At 38.2% G+C, this 21,533-nt stretch overlaps 2 protein-coding genes across 4 annotated transcripts in view; one reads left to right on the top strand and one right to left on the bottom strand.

The window, feature by feature from the left end:
- Nucleotides 1-364: 364 nt before the first annotated feature.
- bcat1 (branched chain amino-acid transaminase 1, cytosolic) lies at nucleotides 365-13,821 on the bottom strand. The gene is made up of 11 exons (XM_042510985.1): nucleotides 13,727-13,821; nucleotides 12,164-12,220; nucleotides 9,576-9,770; nucleotides 8,272-8,382; nucleotides 7,933-8,052; nucleotides 7,682-7,842; nucleotides 6,591-6,733; nucleotides 6,206-6,291; nucleotides 5,967-6,107; nucleotides 4,564-4,638; nucleotides 365-1,414 (listed from the first exon to the last, which is right to left on the bottom strand). The coding sequence occupies exons 2-11, from the start codon at nucleotides 12,191-12,193 to the stop codon at nucleotides 1,376-1,378; spliced, it is 1,101 nt and encodes a 366-aa protein (XP_042366919.1). The 5' UTR covers nucleotides 12,194-12,220; nucleotides 13,727-13,821; the 3' UTR covers nucleotides 365-1,375.
- Nucleotides 13,822-15,013: 1,192 nt separating this feature from the next.
- The window catches only part of LOC121961116 (lymphoid-restricted membrane protein), a 48,716-nt gene continuing 42,196 nt past the window's right edge, over nucleotides 15,014-21,533 (top strand). For all 3 annotated transcript variants that reach the window (XM_042510984.1, XM_042510983.1, XM_042510982.1), the window contains exons 1-4: nucleotides 15,014-15,146; nucleotides 16,519-17,246; nucleotides 19,872-19,982; nucleotides 21,178-21,358. In XM_042510984.1, the coding sequence (XP_042366918.1) occupies nucleotides 16,574-17,246; nucleotides 19,872-19,982; nucleotides 21,178-21,358 (965 nt within the window). In that variant the 5' untranslated portion in view covers nucleotides 15,014-15,146; nucleotides 16,519-16,573. The remainder of the gene's footprint in view (nucleotides 15,147-16,518; nucleotides 17,247-19,871; nucleotides 19,983-21,177; nucleotides 21,359-21,533) is intronic.

Raw genomic sequence — 21,533 nt, 5'->3', positions numbered from 1 at the left:
GTTGTGGTTTGGGTTTTTTCAGGGTTTGAGTTTTTGTTCTTTGCTGTTTCCTTTACCTTCCCCTCCCTGTTCTGTTCTCTACCTGCAGTGTATGGCAAGTGTTGGCAACGAGGCACAAGAAGTTGTGTATTAGTTTGACGAATCTGCCAACCCAACCTTTGTTCCTTCCTTCTTTACTGCTTTACTGCTTTATTCCTTCTTTACTACTACTTCTTTAATGCATTTATCACGTGATTGCAGCTTTCCTAATTATGTGAGTTTTATACGAATTCCTGGCCCATAATTATAAGTTTTATATATGGATTCTGGTGCATTACTTTTCGTCGATATACGTACAAACAGTGCGTGACCACAACCTGAAATGCCCAGTGTTAGAAATAATTATTTATTGACAATCTTGAACATAGCATTTTAACTCCAGAGCAAAGTGCATCATGCATAAATCGCCATAAAACATTACAGTATTCATATTGACGATCCATTTTCAATGAGTGCAAATGTGTGATGGTGAGCAGAACTTTTCTCTCACTATATTAACAGCAAGAGACACTTCTCTAATCCAAGAACCCATTCACACAGACCTGAATACTATTTGTCCCTCACTACTGACTTAATAACAAGTTCTACGAGGTAGTAAAGAAACTTCTGTGTGTTACTTCTGGTCTTACAATGCGTTTGTCTGATGGTCTTGCTAAAAGGTAATGTGTGCAATGCCCTGTCTGTAGACTCTAAATGTTAAAAAATAGTTTATATTAATAGGATAAATGCCCAAAATTTCAAGACATTATCTGAAACAATAAAAAGTACAAACTAAAACTGTAAAGAAAAAATTCACACTTAAAACCTGAAAATGGTCTCAGTAATACTTTCAACACTTTAAACTGCTGTTGAATAAAACTTTGAGATGGTACAATTATTTTATTGTTTTCATGCCATGCCCAAATGAAGATTAGTTAATTAGTTAGGGTCGTCTTGTAGATGCTTCGTAACTCTTACACAAGTGATATGAAATTCTCTGTAACTCTAACATCTCACATATATTTTCTCTTTTCATGTTTGATCGCAGCCACAGCTGTATGCTGGATCTTGGTTGGAAAGCAGCAGAATAAGCCGTGGTGGCTGGGTTACTGTAAGCTATTGTGCAGTATTGCATGAGACATTAGCCTACTTATGTTAATTATTTTGGACAGTTGTGTGTTTGTCATTAATTTAAGCTTAAAAGGAGGTAAAGTGGTACGACACACTCGCCACACAGCCAGCATATTGCAGTGAGACTACAAATATTGCACATTGTTTTCTTATTAATGCACATGTGCAGTGCGTCCCTCTTGTGCACGCATTTGTCTTTGTGCACGTGCAGGCTTCTTCCTTGCTGCTACACCAGGAAGGTCCAGTCGCTGGGCGTGCGTCCATACTGTAAGATAAGAAAGGTCATGAAAAGGTTACAAGAGAGTCCTCCGAGGGCCCGTGCAGAAGAACAAAAATCTCATGTCACTAAGCACTAAACTTCTCTTGCCTGCTGCCGCTTAATTGCGAGCAAAACACAAATCAAAAAATGAAATCAAATATCCGTAAGCAAATCTGCAAACTCAGCCACTGACAGAGCACAACACAACAGAGCAAAGGAACTATAATAAAAATCAAAACAAAATGTTCCCCAATCCGTGACAGCCGCGGAGACAAATCCAATTATTTGTGTCTCATGTTGCAAATTTGTTCTAATGGTCGAAGTGAGAAAGTAAATAAACGCCTGCGAAGGGGAAACAAAAGAATGTGATTTCTAATTAACTTGAAAGAGGAACAGCAGGGCGACTTAGTAAACCCATCTTTCATCTGCTGCCTCAGACCACTCGTTTGTTTGTTGCACAATGTTGTCTTCAAGAGGGGCGGGAGGGAGGAGTGTGTGTGGGGGGATAACACTGCACTGCTTCCCTCCAAATGAAATGTCAACAGATTTAACAGCGCTGCGGAAGGAGCGCGGCGTTTTCCAGCGTTTTGTCGATTTTATTGTTCATTAAGCTTCGCTGCCCCCCCCCTATTCTCCCTATGTCGAAATGTCAACAGATTTAACAGCGCGGCGGGAGGAGCGCGGCGTTTTCCAGCGTTTTGTGGATTTTATTGTTCATTAAGCTTCGCTGCCCCCCCCCCCCCAGGCTTCATTTGCAGCATCTTGGCTTTGAAGATCACAAAAGGCTGAGGCAATAATTGGGTTTGTGCAATTACAGCGAGCTTAATGAGAGAATTCAGGAGTTTGTCTTGCCCCTATCTCCAACTCTCCACACTCCCCCATTAGGCCGTCGCTCTCCCTCTTCTGCCCTCTCTTTCTCTCTCTCTCTCTGAAGCACTGTCGACGAAGGAAGATGTTATCGCATATAAAGTGTATGTGGTTAAACACATTCATAACACACATCATGGAGGAACACGAGGCCTGGATGATGCAGGGAGCAGATATGCTAATCGCCTGGCCAGAAAGACAAAACAACAAAACCACAGATAGGGCACCGAAAAGTAAACAAAGACAAAGCAAAAGACAAGAGGACAGAAGTCCCTAGTTGAAGAGATAATCAACTAATCAAAGTGTTTAGAGGACGTTAAGGAAATCAGGAAGATTAAAAAAAAACCAAGGCCACCTTTGCTCATATCATTTAGAGGAGTGAGCCTGCGGAGCATCCAGTGCAACTCCAGTCAAAGTTTATGATTCATCATCAGCAAGGACACACTGAGGTTTAATTCAGCCCCAGAAATACTTGTGGAGACCTATTATTTCAAATCTCTCTGCGGATTCAAATCATTTAGTTCAGCTTAGCTCAAAAAACATTGATAAATGCAATTCATTTCTTTAACCTTTAAGAACCTGAGCAAAATGGTTGGATTTCTTTAAAAAAAACATGGGGAGATAGCAAAAAATTACTTGAAAATATCCCTAAAAAAGGAGGGGAAAAAAGGAGACACAAAACATTACATTAAGAAAGTAAAAAACTTTTTTTTTCCTGTAACATAATTTGAAATAAATAATTATTAGATTTCTTGTTGCTTTGGACATTCCTTTATATCTAATAATCTTCTCGCCGCTAATTTTTTCTTCCATAGGTTTCATAGGTTTAAATGCTCGTGAAAGGCGGCTGAACACTGCAGAACAACACTGATGTCGATCCAGGTTCTAAATATTTTACTTTTTACTTCTCTACATTTAACTAAAAGCTTCGGTCACTTGTTACTTTACAAATTAAGATTTTTTTCATAACAGTGCATAAAATATACTGTTTTGTTATGAATTAAACTACCCAATCATTTGTATGAGTACAGCTGAAATGTTTAGTCGATTATACAATCAGCTGATCAAGATAGGTTTTTTTTTAGGTATTATTATTTTTTTCTGAACTGGGTGCTTTGGGTTTTTGGGGTGTTTTTATTTTTCCCCAAATTTGCTTCTTTGGCATTTTTTTTTTTTTTTTTTTAAAAAAAAAACCCAAAACATTCAAGTAATTTTTTTCCTTGTTTTGAATTTTGGGTTTTTTTTTTTTTTTTTTTTTTTTTTTTTTAATTTTTCTGAGCTGTGTACTTTTACTTTTCATACTTTAAGTATATTTTCCTGATTAGACTTTCTTACTTTTACTTAAGTAACATTTTTAATGTAGGAATTTTAACAGAGTATTTTCACAGTGTGGTATTAGTGCTTTTACTTAAGTAAAGGAACTGAACACTTCCTCCGCCACTGACCACAAACAGCATGATTTGGTGTACGCTGTTCTGAGGCCTTTACCAGTACAATTGAGAAAATGAGGCTCATATTCGAGTTCATACCCCGCCTAATAATAGGCTCATTACACAGCACAATAACAGAAAGTCAGCTATACATAACACGCTCATTAACACAAATTAAGCCCTCAGCAAGGAACATTATGAATCTGTTTAAACCTGCGCAGACTGCAGAGGTGCTGTGTTTGTAGGCCATGTTTAATATTACCAAGTCATTACTCATTACCTAATAAGATATTTCACTTATTATGTACTTGCAGGCAAGTTAATGCATGCAGTGGGTGTACAATGAATGAAGACCAATGGTGCAAAAACAACTTAATACTTTTATCTCATTGAGTTACATAATAAGCACTTAGATAACTGCACAGTAATGCAATTATGGAGAGATTATTTGTTTTTGTTAGGTCTTGCCTTTCATCGACCATATTTTCAATTTAGTGAGTCAACATTTTTATTTTTTTCAATAAGGCAATGAAGAAGGTTTGTAAATATGTGAGCACTGACAAGGCAGACATGTGACAAAGAATAGGCATTGTCATTTACTGCCAAAATTACTGCTACTAACCTTTCCTTTGTTTTGTAGGATGCTGTTCTTCTTTCCTTTTCTCCTCTAATCACACTACTGAACACTTCATTTAAAGTAACCCATTACTACACAAGAATAGAGTCCTGAGGGTGACAGGAGTGCAAAGAACACAGATGTTCAACCAGCTGTTACTGAGCGAGGGGAAACATCTGGTGGGATGTGTGTCTGTATACGCGTATGCATTGAAGCATCGGTGTGTCTGTGCATCCACCAACCTGTATATCTGTGAGTTCCTTTGCTATCCGTGAGGTCAGCTGTGAGTTTTTATCCTGACAGGGGAGGTACAAGTTCTGAAACACACAAATACAAACTTTTTTAATGATTTAATTGGCTCAGTGAACCAACTTGTTGCAATATAAATCATGAGAACAGTGCACATAAAGTAAAATATCGTGATATTAAAACAAGTAGCCAGGGGGTTCTGACAACTTTCTAAAGATGTAACTGTCCATGTGGTCACAAGAGACTCACAGCCTTAGTCTAAAAAGCACTACGCTTCTAAAAGTTTTAAAGCTATTCACATATTAACTACTTAGTATTAAAGTGCCCTTTTATCATATAAAACTGTAATCAAATAAAGAGAGTGTAACTTTTTTTTTTTTTTTACAATATAACTAAAATAAAAGGGGGTAGACAAAAAGTTATCATGAAGTGGAGGATGAGAGGGCGAATAAATTGAAACTTAGCTATCCTGGTTCTTTCCTAAGGTGATAAAGTCTGCCTACCAGCAACTATAAAGCATAAATATTTGTATTTCATTTGTGCATTTGTTCTATCTGACAAAAACCAAAGTTTAAAAAAGTAAATTGTTGTGACTGTATTGTAACTGTGAGGTTCTACATATTGCATACTGATTTTGTCCCTATAAAGTAAGAAATATGGACAGATTAAGAGACCTGGATAAGACACCAAATGTAGGGCTCTGTTCATTCCTATAATAGTTACTTATTGGCACATGACCTCAAAATACTTTAAGTGCCGCATATAACGTTACCCCAAATTGCCTCCATACTTTGCATCCTATAGAGCATGTGCACTTGAGACTTCGGCCGGCTACTTCCAGTGTAGCACTCCATTAACTTGAATGGGGGTTGATTATTTAATCGTGCGGTTCTTCTAGACTTTCCAAATGCTATCACACTGAATGGATAAACTAATGATAGTGAAATGAGTCATTTTGGGTGGGTTTGATGCTCAGCATATACATACATCTTTTTTGCTATGTAAATTAATTGTCTTTAAAAGTCTTTCTGAGCTGCAGAGCATCACATGACAGTGTAATTCTACTGTTTGGCCACAACAAAAATTAGCTTTAAATTATAAGGCATTATAATATGCATATGATATAAACTACATGGTGTACACTTTGTAGTTGATTTTAATTGTTATCAATAGTTGTGTTGATTTTAGGATTACATGAAATTTAATTTAAAAATTAATTAATTAATTAAAAAACATTAATTAAAAAAATTCCAATTCCACTGTATGGTCTCTTACTCTAATCTATTTTATAATGATGACACAGCAAGTGACAGAAACTCCAAGGAGAGCACATAGTGATTCACGTAGAAGGTTATGAATATGCAACGGTAAATTCAGACAGGCTGCTGTCTCTTACCTCTCCCTGGTAAACAATGTGTCCTATGGGACAGACCATGGCAGCAGTACCAGAGCCAAACAGCTCTTTGACCCGCTGCTGCTTCAGAGCAGAGCACAGCTGGCTCATGGTCAGGTAGCGCTCCGTCACCTTAATCTCACCCTGGGCAAAGAAAAGAACACAGGCATCAGAGAAAATGTGATGACCAAATAGAAATATATATCCATGCATTTTGACCTTTATGGTTTTGTCTTTCTCACCCATTCTCTGGTTAGTTCCAGGATGCTCTGTCGGGTCACACCTGGAAGTATGATGCTGTCCAGAGGAGGAGTTGCAAGTTCTTCCTCTGAAAAACAATCAATTAATAAATACAATAAAACAAAACCTTAAATATTTTAAAGCAAGCTGGAAAAAAATGTGATCACTAGAGATGCTGTATGCAATTTTAATGTAGTGACACTGTTCTGCCAGCAGAGGTCAAATTTGCTCCACATTTTGTATTTAAATCACTCGCCATGAGTGTGATCATTGTTTGCCTCTGTGGTACATATAGAAATTGAACCAACAAATCATTTGACCCCTTCACCTACAGCACAGCAAAACAGCCTGTGATCAGCCAGATAAGACTCTGGTAGTGCAACTAACCTCCATCCTCATTGATCCAGTGCAGGAAGATGTTCATGGTGCCTGCCTCAGTTAGCTGGTGGTCCTCTCCGTACAGCCACAGCGTCTGCTGACACCCATGATTCACTGCTTCACACTGGACGGACAAAGTACATCCATAGTTCCTGCAGAAATACAACGCAACAAACAACTGCAATTACAGTTACTTTAGCACCTACAGCACTGCAAACTGTACTTTTATCCATGTCCACCTAAAAAAATCAAAGATTGTGTGGGTATGAAAACTGCTTGACAGTGTTTTGTATATTTTGGGTGAAAGACTGAGCAAACAGAATAATATTTTAGTTTGTTTCATTGGGGCAGGACAGTTGAAAGCTTGATTGTTCTGCACCTCCAGTGGCCAACATTATTGTCTTTAAGAGGCTGTGGCAGGTCATATTTCAAACTATTGCAAATGTAGTGGTATATTTTAAAACTATACCACCTAGCATCCACTAGTACCCTCCATGTCGCCATAGCTTGTTAGATAAGGACCAAATCATGCTCCAAATATAGGCTAAGTTTTGGGGAGGGATCAACTGACATCGCCATTTTCAAATTGGTCCCTTGAAATCTGACCTCAAAATATCTGAATAAGAATAGGTTCTATGGGTATCCACATGTCTCCTCTAAACTTAAGAAGGCTAGTTTCCATGTTTTTAATTTACCTCTTCAAATTAAAGCTGTATTTGTATGTACAATTAATCATCTAAAATGTCAACTGCAGATATATAAAACATGTTGTGGAACTCAAAATTTTAACCGTACCAGCATTAGTCTATGCACATCAGATAATTAGTAATATTAGCTGCAAATAAGAAACCAAAGTATATCATATATATTATACTGACGTAGTTTTTAACTAGCCTATATACTTCAACAGCATCATAAAATCGCTGAAATTCTGTTATGGCTTTATTTTTTTTATGTGCCACCACAGGATTTTCAATGGCCCCATTTGGCCACCTCTATGACGAATTTCTTAGGGCACCTTTATGCACCTCATCCAACCATAGCTGAGTGAATTGATCAATTATCAGTTAATAAAAGCATAAAGCATAAAAGCTACCCACCCTCCCATCTTGCAGTCTCCAGTTCCTCCTTTCCAGGCCCGTGTGTACTTTGGGTCGGCCCACATGGACAGGGCCTCTGCGTCATTGTCAAAGTAGGAGGTCACTTGACACATGATCACATACAGCAAGGCACTGGAAGGCTTCTTCAGACCCAGACAGGTCTACCGTGAAGACATAAACACAAAGCAATGTATTGAAACGAACAAACCGTCTGCCCACACATTACTGCTGCACTTCATTATTCTCCTTACCTCAGTGGCAATAAATGTTGGTCTGATGTACAAGCTGGCTGAGTCTGAGTGAGGAACCCAGTCCTGATCAGTCTCTACCAGTCGCCTGATACACTCCAGAAGCTCTGACTGATCAAAGGCCTGAAGAAGAGATGGAGGAGAGAAAATTGAGACAAGAAGACAAGAAAAGAGCAGAGTGTAGCTATGGCACTGGTGAATTATCAGAAGTGGAAGGTCCAGTTGAATTTGTTGCTGAAGTTACAGTTTCAGGGCAAAAACAGTCATTTGCTAATCACTGTCATGTATCCTTTCACCAGTCCTTCCATTCATCCATCCATTCATTCCTCACATCCGTCTTACAGGTAGACAAGCTCTCTTTGCAGAGTTGGACATGCGTGTCATGTTGAGCATCGGTCTGAAGAGACGCAGTTTGTTGTCATCCCCACGGTATGCTTTAAGCCCTTCAAACAGCTGATGAGAAGAGAAGAGGGGTTAGGATTCGGGCTGTGGTCAAAATTTTAGAATTACTGAGGTAATGAGTTCAAGTCCACCAACTCCCGATACACCAGATTCACACTTTTTTTGTAATCATACCGTTCTTCAATATTACATTTTTGATGATCAAGGTCAATTACTTTTTCTTTTTTTAATATTCAAATGGAGAAGCACTTTCAACAAAAGTTCTTCCCAAAATCAACAAATGTTTATAAACTCAAGGACTCCAGGAAACCATCACTGACAAGGAATTTAGAGGCCCTTAAAATAAAGCTTCACATGTTTATGTCTCAAATTTAAGATCTATGTGCTGTTTCACAACCCCCTAAATGCTAGCAGGAAAACATCTCTGGTGGAGAAATACTAACTGACTTATTTATCTGCTGTGATGTCACAAGCTTCATATACGAAGTCAAATTAAAACACTGGAAATAGCCTTTAAAATGACCACTAGGTGTTACTTGGTTGTTATGGCATGTAACGTTTATAAAAAAAACAGGAGCTTGTGACCTCCCTGTCACTAATGGTGGCTACAGCTGTGGTTGAGATCCTGGTTGGTTTTGGTTTTTGTGTCTTAAATGGTTCAGTGTAGGATGTGGCAGAAATGGAATATCATATCAATAACTGTGTGTTTATTAGTATATAATCATCTAAAACAAACGATTGCGGTGTTTTTGTTACCATAGAATGAGCCGTTGATATCTCTATACAGAGCCGGTCTTCTTTCATGGAGTTCACCATGTTGTTTATGCAATAGTCAATGGACAAACCAAACACAGGCTCTAGATAGAGACATTTTCGTTTTTGCATCAGCCACTGTAGTTCTACATGCTTGATATGTGGGAGAAGTTTAAGTTGGTTGCAATCTGCAACTTCACCACTAAAGGCCACTAAATCACACACAGTAAACCTTAAAACATCCATTATGCACTTGGTGCAATGTGATATTATGTTTCAATACTTAAAATGCATTCTGCTTGTTGTTCAGCTTCACATTTACTCAATCTTTTCCCAACTTGTGAGATCTTTTGTGTTTTGAACATGACTCATCCAGGCTTGTATGAATCAGCTGCTTGAACCGCAGTCAGACCAGTCAAGTCAGTCTCCTGATGCAACATATCAGATTAATAACCGCTACAGAAAAGGGAGTGTAAATGCTTCATTGTTACCTGTATGGCGTAGTGTAGTGACGAACAGGCTGGGTGGAGCGACAGGTTACCAAAGGGCTTGATGACCGGAGCCTGCCAGCCCTCACTCGCACTCCACTCTATGGTCAGCATGTGGTCAGTGAAGGCGGACCCGAAGGAGACCACGTTCGGTTTGGTCTTTGGAGTCGAGGACAGCTCAACAACCAGGTCAGCTGCCTGGTTACAGAACAGAACAGCAGAGAAAGTAGTGACTTTACGGGCAAAGGTATATATGTATGACAGAAACACTGTTTTTATCTTGGCAGTACCGCCACACAAAAATGCACCCTTTAAACTAATGTAGTCAGCCTACTATAAAACACATAAAGGAACACTTATTGTTATTCATCAGATTTTTTATTCTTTCTTCTTCCCACTTCTTTTTGACGCTCTATTTGACTGCAAACATAGAATCAAAACATCACGGGGACTGGTGTGCTGTGACTACCATAGAGGTTTAACTCAAATCACAGCAGAGTATTTTTACTGTTCTCCCCCTTATGGGTGTGAATTTTTACAGAACATCCCGGGTGATATCTGTCGCTCACTACAATTTTCAGCCTAAAACGATTTCTGAAATATACACTCTTCAAGCATAATTATTTTTTCTTTGCCACAGGACATACAGTTTTTTATTATATCATTTGAAAGTGCAGAGAGTGCTGACCAACATCTCCATTGAGTACATTTAGGTGGACATGAATAATCCATTTACCATCAGGTTTTTTTGTTTATCCTGTTAATGTGGTCCAGCATGCAAACTCCATATTCTGAGAAACCCCGAATATGCTAGCTGGAGTTCTCTAAGAGACATCAGTATGTATATGGAGAATATAAATAACCCAATTTCTCTGTGCTCATGTAAACACTACAGGCTGAATATGACCATAACAGGGATAAGCCTTGTAATTATTCATGTCCATGTTATCGCACTCATTGTTATCCGAGCTTATCCTTTAGTGGAGTTGTATGGTTTAAAATATAAAAAATCATTTCCATCATCAAATCATGAAAAAATCATTTAATTGCTGAATGACCAAAGAACTTTTGACTTGTTGCTTGTTATTAAAATTCTCTTCCAGTCTGCGTTTGTCCAGCAGGGGTTGCTGTAACATTTACAGTGTATAACATGTTGAGTCAAAGATTGCCTCAAGCAACAGGAGTCACCTCTCATGGACCGAACTGCTGCAAAATTGGACACCAGACCTGTGACCTTGTAACATCAGTAAGACAAAAAGACAGGCACTGTAATCAAAAACAGGCTGCTACTTTATCTGTGAATCTATTTTTCTCAGCCACTTCACTTATAGGTCAAAGGTCACAGTTAGATATAGAATAGCATGACAGTAGTTAAATCTGAATCCAGTCACTAAATCCATTATGTCACCATACTATAGTCATGGTGCTGTGTTAACAGATGGTTGAGAAATATATGTGTGATAGTTAACAAGAACAAGTGCTGTCCCTTCCTGCTGTTCTACAACACTGAGTTATTTGATCCTTCTTTGAAAGAGACACCTCTTCCTGGTTCGCCATTCAGCTAGTGATCTGTTCCAAGTGGCTGGGATTAGACTGGGTCTTTATTCCGTCCCTCCTAGTGCATCATAATCCCAGATTACAGTACTGGGAAGTGGCGGGCCACAAAAGTGCAACACTGTGTGAAAGTCGTTGAAGTAATGCATTTTTTTTCTTCTATGCTTAAGTTTTCTTATTGTCTGATTATCCTTTTCAGTGTAACATGAAATGCACATACACATCAATAAACTTGCTTCATTGTTTAATCTTCCTTTTAGAAGTTGGTCTTCTCTGCTAATGTTTATTCGAATTCTCCACACCAAAGTCAACGCTCCTTATAAGTGTGCATCTGTCTGTCTGTCTGTGTGCGTCTGCACATGTCCACTAATCTCCATCTGAGCCTGCGGTCTACTGCATACACATTCAGGGTCAGAAAACAAGCAAAGCTCCAGCTACTTAGCGTGAGCTGGGAAAGTGGATCTGCTGAGCAGGCTGCGCCAGGAGGAAGAGGTGTACAGGAACAGACACTGGTCGTGTCCTTCCCTTTAAAAAATGGCGACAACTTGGACAGTATTCTACTTAAAGAGACGTCTAGAGCTAAATTAAACATCTGGCATTGGATATGTTTTTCATGTGTTTTTTACTGTCATATTAAAAACACTGTTGAATGACTGGAGCTGTCAAAGCCTTTCAGTGCCGCTCATGGCAACATGAGGACAAGAAGCAGCACTGGAATATCTTCTGTGTGGAGCCACAGGGAGGATTTTTAGGTGTCAGGAAGCCAAGGAATCATCAAGATGCTGCAGCTGGAGCAGCAACTGAGGGTAGGTGCTCTTAGATTATAATGATAATTATAATTTAATGATTTTATTATAATGATAATTATAATTTAATGGTTGAGAAATATATGTGTGATAGTTATAATGACATTATAATTATAATTATAATGTCAATAATGCTACAGCATTATTGACATCTATTGACATTTACAGGATACCATGCATACTACAAATCAAACAGCCACAAGATATTTGTGTAATAACTTGTTTCAGTACCTTAAAGCTTGGGATGTTGTTGTCTGCCATTGTGATGGTGGAAATGTGGCAGCTTTCCTTAAAAAAGGAGGACAATACAAACAGATTTCTTAAAAAGTAAACTAAAGTATGCTAACAAGTAAACACACTGCAGGACTAAACAAGGACTATTGCTAATGTTGAAGAAGCTACTTTGTAAGCTTTTTCAAGCTACCAATTAGTTCACACTTTAAGAATTTAAACTATGGCAAAGTTACCATAGTTTGGTTAACTAAAGCTACTCAAAACAAATATTTCAAATTACTTTGTAAAAAAGAAAAAAAGAGATCAATTTGATAATGTACATGTGATTCAAAATTATTACAAAATATGACACAAAAAGTGACATGCTAGTTAAAAATGGTACTTAATTGAGTTGATTGATAGATGCCCACTTGTTCACAGTCATACATAAAACAAAAATAAAATACCCTACTGTTATGGAAAAGTGAGAGGTATGACAACTTTGTATACAATGTCCATCAGTCAGACATCTGTCTCCAGAAACTAGAGTCCAGATGGCGGTATTGCACCAAGCAGGATTACCCGGTTAGCCAACTTCTAAAATATCACGTGACAACTTGTCTGAACAGTTTTTGATGAATAAAAATAATCAGTACTTATCAGTAATTGTGGGCAAAGTAGGTCAGTTGGAGTAATAATATAAACAATAATGCATCTGACTTACATATCCCTTTTCAAAGTCCTCACAGAGGTTTTTCAATAGAGTAGGATATATTTAAAACAAATTAAAAAAAAAAAGTAATAAAAAAATTATTCATTAAAGACAAATGAAAAAGATAGTGTGGAAATGACTGAGCAGAGAAACATTTTTAAAGAAAAAATCATTCCTTTCCCTTTATGCCCTAGAATTGTTTGTAGTTTCAGTAGTTTATTATATAAAAAATTACACAATGAAAAGCTATTTAACTACTTGAATAATGAATGGAGCTGAACAACCAGCAGGCTACTGCTAAAAGTAGTTAAAAAAAACAAATAACAATGTTCACTACTCCCTAAAACGGTGCATTGCTGAAGGTCTATGTCACACCTGGGAAATACCCTGATGAACAGGACTTAACAACTATTTGAGCCAGTTTTTGTCTGTTCATTAAACCATTTTGTCACTTAACATTATTCACATGAGGTCATATAATATTTTCTCACAACAACGTAAACAAATTGCTCTCTAAAAATTAGTTTAACTGCTGTAGAAACCCTATAGCCTGAAAAAAAGCCCCATGTACATCTCACTTCATAAAATATATTTTCAAATGCAGGTGTAAACAGTAATAAAACTACTATATATCACTGGCCCTTACAAACTACACATGGAATTAGGCTAAATGGTGACACTGCAAGATAGTCGTCCACATAGAAGCTTTAAATAGGCATGTGTCCGAAAAACATCAATAATTATGCTTTTTTCTAATATATTGTGTACTTAAGCTTATTGCCAGAGTAAAGCAAAACCTGCGTCTCCAAAATTCGTCCCCAACATTTACGCACACGTTATCTACGAGTCAGTATTTGAGAATGAATTACCTTGTGAGCAGCAGAGACGTCTGACCCAGAGGTTGGTGTGATGCAAGTTAAACCGGCTGTGCACCTTCACGTCTTCTAGCTGCTAACCCGCTTACTGTTTGCTCAGGTTAAAACCAGCCCCATTACTGAGTTGTCATGGCACCAAACAATTAATATTTCAGCACTTCCTGCACACTGACAATGATGTAAACCAGTGGCTGAATATCACTATCATGTCGGGATTTTGTTGCTTTCTTTTGTTGTCTTTTTTTTTTCTTTTACTTTATAGACTTACAAGGTTACAAAGGAGAGCTCCTGATCTAAAAATCATTCAGTTCGTACTTGTACCTGGATAAATAAATTTAGTTACATTCCACCACTGGAAAAAAATACATACATGTAACTATTTTTCTAACTCTAGTCTATGCATTTTTAATAATAGAATTTGCATAGTATTTTTCACTCGATATTAATTACTAAAAACTACAAATACTTTTCTAAATGTATCCAGTATTTTAGTGTTTTACTTCACTCTAAATATAGCCTACTAAAATACAAACATTGAAATAATGAATACATTTAGGCTTATATCTCAGTATATTTATAATAATAATAATCTAAAATATATTATATGCATATATATTTTATAGGCTTCTTACAGAGTATTCTAAGTTGTATCCTTTTTTAATTTTATGCAATTATTATAATTATTATTATTATTATTATTATTATTATTTTCTATTGATATAGATTTCAATATTTACATGTAATATTATATGTTTTTGCTTTTAATTAACTGCTGCTGTAACAACAGAATTTCCCAATTTGGAATCAATAAAGTCTATCTATCTATCTATCTATCTATCTATCTATCTATCTATCTGTCTGTCTATCTGTCTATCTATCTATCTATCGATTTCTTGCTGCGATTTATAATGATTTGAAAAAAAAAAGTTTTTCAGGGTATGCATAGTGCATAATAATGCAACAAAGTAGAGCTTGTTTATCAAAAATATATAAATAATAAATAAATAAAAGGGGGAAGGATGCCCCTGGACCCCCCTGCTGAGGTAGGGGCTAAGTCCCCAATTTCTTCGAAAATTTATAAACGCCCCCGCAAAGCGAAAAAAAACCCATCATATACTTTATTAGACTTTTATACCACTATAAATTGATATGAAGTTGTCCCGGTCTGTTAACTAAGTGCTGTGACCCCCTCGAGCCGCAGGGAGGGGGTGCTGTCTTATTTTTAGAGTCGTGAACACCCACTAACGTTTTAACTCTTTCTGTCTCGAGCGCTGAGCCTCAAACTACCTGTGCGCGTGCTGCCCGTGTGTGTGACTGTTGGTCAAACATTTCGTCGTGGATATTTGCTCCTACTAGCTTTGCGAGGTGACAGTATCCTGCTACCCAAAGGCTGTTTGAGAGAGTAACACAAAAGGTGGGTTTTGAAGACTTTGAGCTCAGGTGTATGTTTGTATGGAGATAAATATGCCCTCGAGTCGCTAACGGTATTTTTTTTTTTGGCTTGTTTAAATGACGTTTTTCATGTGTTAGTGTGGCTGTCGTTAGCGTCCTAACCTTTCGATCCTTTTAAGCTTGTTTATTTTTTTCATATAAAAAGGTGGTTATTCTACAAATGTCCTGTTATGATATTAATTGTGATTTCCGCATCAAATTTAAATTTCAACTGCAGTGAGTTGTGTAAAAGAAAATGAGATGTTTACTGCAATAAATGCTGTTTGTTTAAAGCAAACTTTTGAATTAATTAGCACGTTTGCACACCTGGAGCGCAGTCAGGAGATAGTTTGACTGCTTTAACACATTTGTTTAATTTACCGCACTAAAACGGTGAAAATCTGGAAACGTGTGGACTGGTTTGCATGAGCATTAACTTTTTTTTTGAACTCTCATTTTAATTTAGTGTGGTATCTTTATTGATTTAACTTTGTGTCTGGTTTAGGGACGTTATCATTTGATACCCCATCTATCCCTCTTGTCTTTCCTCTTTCATCCTCTTCCTTTTTACAGTCCTTTCTTGGCTCCTGCTTGCTTTACAGTTGTCAACACAAGAACTTCCGTTTGTAATAACCACAGAATCTGTAAACTGATATTTAATATTTGGCATTGCATGGCTCCTATCATCCCATAGCTGTCATTTCATATCAGGCTAGTTCATCTTGGTCTAAATTATTACCAATTATTCTCTGTTTTACTGACATTTATTGTGTTTCCACACTGCAGCTCTACCTGGTCATTTTCTGCCTTTATCCTTGGAGTTATAAAAACCTGGGAACCAGTCCTGTATAGACTAAAAGTGCCAGTTATGCCAGTTATGGAGTAGTTCTACATCATAGAGTTATATATATATATATATATATATATATATATATATATATATTATATATATATACATATATACACACAGTATATATGTATTGGAATATACAGCCATTCAGTTATCGATTGTAACACACTCTTGCAGCATAGAACATATTTTGGTCACAGACAGAGCAGCAGAAGGCCAGATGCAGTGAAAGTGAAACTGAATTGTGAACTGCACTGACTCAAAGTTTACTTTTGCACCAGCTACTCCTCTCATTCATTGGTCTGATTTTATCAGCTCTTACCAGATCTACCGGATCGACCGACTCAAACTCCTCAAACTGCTGCTGAGGAAAAAAAGAACTCATGTTGAGTTCACCGTCCAGCAAAATAACAACTATTGTCAATTTATTTCTATGCTCTTTTGTCTGTATTTTCCCAACTTTGCATGCATTTGAAGTCAACATTTCTTTCTTCTCTCTCCTCAGACTTCAACCTCTCCTCTAGCCAGGAAGCCATCACTGCAGCCCTGCCATCAGCAGCATGGACTATTACACGCCCCAGCCGAATCGACGCCACAACCCCGTGGACAGCATTTGCCGCAAACTGCAGACCATTCAGTGGCGTGGTGACCGAGAGCCAAATTCACCTTTCCAGATTCCCAAACTCTCCTCCAGCAATTACGACAGCCCACAGAGCGGCCTCAGGCACAACCTGGAGGCCATCCTGAAGAAAGGGACCATCCACAGAGACGAAAGGGAGAGGGGGAAAGGGAGAGGGATGGGTATGCCGAGCTCTGCAGCTTCGCAGAGGTGCAGTCTGGGTAACTCTGTGCCTCTGTCTACCCCTTCCACCCCAGCATGCACCCCCTCCACACCAACTAATGTCACATACACTATCACCAGCACAATGGGTGAGAGGAGAGGTGCTGATGGGAGTGATTTAAGACAAGTTAAACAATGGCAGAGGTATTGTTCAACGCCCACAGCCCAGGCCAAAGACTCCCCTTACTTCACATTCACACGAGGACCCCAGTCCGTACAGCCCGAGAGCGAGAGGCCGAGCAGGAGCCCGCCTCTGTGTCGTACCTTCACCCCAAACCACAGCACCCTCTCCTACAACCTGAACTTCTGCTCAGGGGACATGGGGAACTCAACAGAGTGTGAGCTGCCCTACCCAGCTCTGGTTGTGAAAAGACTGTCTTTGGGAGATGGAGGTAGGGAGCAGCGGCTGCTGGCCAGCTGAGATGTCCAAGTTTTTGTAGCAGCAAACGCAAAACAGATTAAGCAACAGTTCTTTCATGACCTTGAAATAGTTCTTTTGAAAGAGAGGAAAAAGCAAGCTTTTTCTAGTGTTTCCAGCCACATCTCATGGTCTTTATTAACAGATGCTGTTCTGTTTGTGCAGAGCAAACTCCATACTGAGATACAGTATGAAGTACTGGAAAAAGCTTGTAAGTCGATCCTGGGTTAAGGTTTATATGTGAAACAAAACTGCTGATTTGATTAATATTGGCACCAGCAAGAAATGCTTGAAATTATGAACAATTATAGACACATGTTTTAGGTTGTAGACTGGAGAATTTGTTTTTAGAGGAAAGTAACAATTTTATTATCCCAAGTTAGATTTTCAAAACAGGCTATCTGTAGAAGCTGCTTAACAGTAATAATGAAAAGAAGACAGAGAATGCAGCTACCTGATAAAATGGAAGAAGAGGGATAATTAGGGGGAAAAAATCCTACATTTGAGTTTATGTTTATGTCCAGAGGAGAAAATTTGGTGCTTTAAAGGTTTGATCTAAAAATTGAAAATGCTATTTCCATAGGGCTTCAGAACTCGAGGTTCCTCAAAAGAAGCTCCAGGCATCCTGTTTTTTTTCTTTTGCACTGATGACAGCTTTGGCTGCAGGTTTTATGTTTTCCGGTTTGCTGTCTGTCCCATTCTCGTGAATGTCATATCCTAGAATTGCCTTGAGGGATTTAAAAAAAAAAAAAAAAAATCAATTAAGCACGATTCCTTCTGTGCAGAGTTTGCATGTTCTCCCCGTGTCTGCGTGGGTTCTCTCCGGGGTCTCCGGCTTCCTCCCACAGTCCAAAGACATGCAGCTCAGGTTGATTGGTGACTCTAAATTGCCCTTAGGTTTGACTGTGAGCGTGAAAAGTTGTCTGTCTGTATGTGTCGGCCCTGAGATATGTGTACCCCGCCTTCTGCCCAATGACAGCTGGGATTGGCTCCAGCCCTCCCCGCGAATTGGCTTCTTAAAGTTGAACTGATCAAAATTTGATTGTTAAAGTTCACTGGAAGCTCACAAAACCTGTTTTGGGTTACAACGTAGGAATTCACACAAATGTCTAATAGGATAAAATGATGAAGTGATGGCATTTTCCAAAAGCTCAAAGGTCAACTTCTCTGTGACCTCATATTCTGAACAGGACCCCTAAATGTTCCCACACTGAACATTCAGGAACAGAAGGGGAAATGTGGTGAAATACTGAATTTGTGACACTAATCTTGAAACTATGCTGATTGTATAGATCTGTTGTGCTGCCTCGTTGAAGATGTGCGCAAAGCATCCATGTTCTCGGATTTGCAGCAACATCCGTATTTGAAGCAGTGTCTACCCTCATGGCTTTGTGTTCTCTCCTGTTCTTCTGATAGTCCGCCGCAAGCTCATTGGTTTTGCTGATATTGAGCGTCAGGTGATTGAAGCTGCACCGCGTGACAGAGCTCTGTATCAGTCCTCTGTAATCCTCTGTGGAAATAGTCTCCACGTTACAACAGCATTGTTTCTCACTGGAAATTATTCACATGCCAATATAGTGATAACATCCATTTTGCCGAAAAAAAACCCCAATTTAATGCATTTTTGTTAAATTTCTTCGAAGTCTTAACTATATATATGATATGAGTCAGGCATGAGGACAAACTACAACGTGACTTGGCAGAGGCATACAATCGAAAGGCAGTACTTTTAAAGAATTGATAAGGGCCTTAAGTTTGGTTTTATTCTTTCTTGAAGTTGTTATTTGTGTCAGTATCTAGGTCAAAACCTACAATATTTCGGTTTTGTGCTCACACTTATAACTGCAGCATAAAAAACTGAAGTCTTTGTTTTGAGAGTGGGAGGAACAAGGGTTAAAGGGGATGTAGTGGCTACTTATTAGTTGTAGCCCCAAACTAACCCTTGCCCTTTGTAAGTTTGTAAATGGATACTGCATCTGGACATCACACTAGTTGATTTTCTTTTCATTGATATGGACATCACAGCAGCATTAGAATTGTACAGTTATGCACATCAACCAGATGGCTGTGTTTACTGTTTGCAGTAAAATGCTAATTTGCAACACCTCTCCACATGTGGCTATTTTAAAGTTAAAATAGCGAAAAGAAAAGACAATACATCCATAAATCAAAACACAGAAATGCATCCATACAAAATAGAAAATACACATGGATCTACTGTGTCATTAAATGTGAGAGCAATGTTGTTTCTTTAAGCTGTGATTTAATACTGCTTTAAAAACTTCAAATTGTGTTGCATTTTCTCTTCAGTCAGTAAACAGTGCCACAGCTTTGCTCCTTAAGAGAGACGACTGATTGATCAAATGAGTAATGCAGTGACACAGTTACCGTTTATTTAGGCCTGTGTGTCGGCTGCACCAATGTGTCTTGAAGAAGCATGTCAATATATAGGTATTTAAAATTATCTTCAAGTTAGAAAAGCTTATGGAGCTTTCAAAGTCATTGCTGTGTCTTTATGGGAATGCATCATGTGCACGATTTGATACACATCTCAATCCACCCTGTGTTTGGTGTGTGTGTTTTGCATATTCATGCTCAGGATCGTCAGTGGCCTCTGAAAACAAGAAGGAGAATATGGCAGAAATCAGCCTCATCTGTGAGGAGAATCTACTCGATACTATCTTCCATGCCTGTGACACGCAGCGCCGAGGTACGCCCACACAAACGCTCACAGATATTTATGATTGGGTCATGTATTTTAGTCTCCCAGCAATACGGCAGCCTAATGATTAATTGTAACTTGTCATTGGCTATAGTGTTACAGTGTGTTTTTCTGTGTAGAAGGAATTCTCTCATAGTCTCATAGTATCAGCATTGTCTGTGTCTTCCTCTTGGGCCCTCTAGCAACGGCAAGACCCAATCTGTCCCTTTTATCTCTGCATCTTTTACGTTTCTCATCAGTTTAGAGTTTTTTCTCTGCATTTTCAATGCTTTTCTAGGCTAAGCCATCTTGTGCAGCAGAGGTATGGGAAGTGCTACCTTTAAAGATGTTCGAAGGATGTCATTTTTAAAAATGTGTTTGAAATCTTTTTGACAGATTTTGAGGATCTTTTTCTTTTTTTTTTTTTTTTTTACCATTTTAAGAAAAAAATAACCATTTTTGTTCTTTGACCTTTGCTCCTGCATCTGATTGCACTCTTAGTCTGTTCTTTTGTTTGTGCACTTCAGGCAGTTAAGTCTGTTTTTTGCTTCCTTTCTGTTTATCTCAGTCATCTGCGAGTTTATTGGTATGTGAGAATAATTTAAAAAAATATTCCTTTTTCATATATGGTATTAAAATTGAAAGCTAGAAGAAAATAATTGTGGATTTTCAGTTAAAATGGGATTCAGCTATGATTTGTTTTGTTAGATTTTCAATGTGTTTAATCACACTATCGCTGTGAAAGTACGTCAGATTTCTGTGTAATTCAGCTTTGAGTAATGGCGTATGTGAAATTAAACAGTTTTTAAGAAAAGTACTATTTGTAAACATGAAAATAGTAGAAGATACAGTATGTGGAGAATTGGTGGCGGTTGAGTTTTAGTGAGAAAGGTAATTATAAATGTTGAAAGAAGTGGTCATTGAAATCATTTTTGCAGAGGAAAGAAAACAGTTCAGACCATTGTTGTGATAACTATGTGAAGGCTGAGGTGCTTTTTAAAAAGTGATGTCAATGTTGAAAGATGTGTGAAACCATCTCCAAAAAAAAAGTTACTGTTGTTATGGTTACTGCTTCTGCTGCCCCCGCCTATAACTGAATACAGACAAAAAGATTGAGGAGAAATTTAACACGAGCCATCGGTTCTAATGGGTAAAAGTGTCTTAAGATGACAGAATATTTTACAGTGTATCTGTTATCTTCCAGGTAAAGTGTACGTATCTCACATTGTGGACTATCTGCGGCACACCACCAGTCGCAGCTCAGAAGACAGTGGACTAGAGGACCTCTGCAATATGCTTGATCCAGAACACAAAGATGTCTCCATTGACCTGGATACGTACCATGCTGTCATGAAGGAGTGGATTGATGACTGCCGCAACAACGGGTACCGTAAAACAAACATAAATTAAGGGCTTTATTCCCAAAAAGACTGATATCTCATGCATATATCCCTTTATTAATAAGTCAGAACTCACAGGAGGGTTGCTTGGTTGGTCTAAATCTTGGCACATCTAATGTCAAGCTTTTAGCTTTTCAGCAAGTTTTCATCCAGCTGAAGT

Source organism: Plectropomus leopardus, chromosome 22 (assembly GCF_008729295.1).
Source record: "Plectropomus leopardus isolate mb chromosome 22, YSFRI_Pleo_2.0, whole genome shotgun sequence".
NCBI lineage: Eukaryota > Metazoa > Chordata > Actinopteri > Perciformes > Serranidae > Plectropomus > Plectropomus leopardus.
This window is presented reverse-complemented; position numbering and strand designations above follow the sequence as displayed.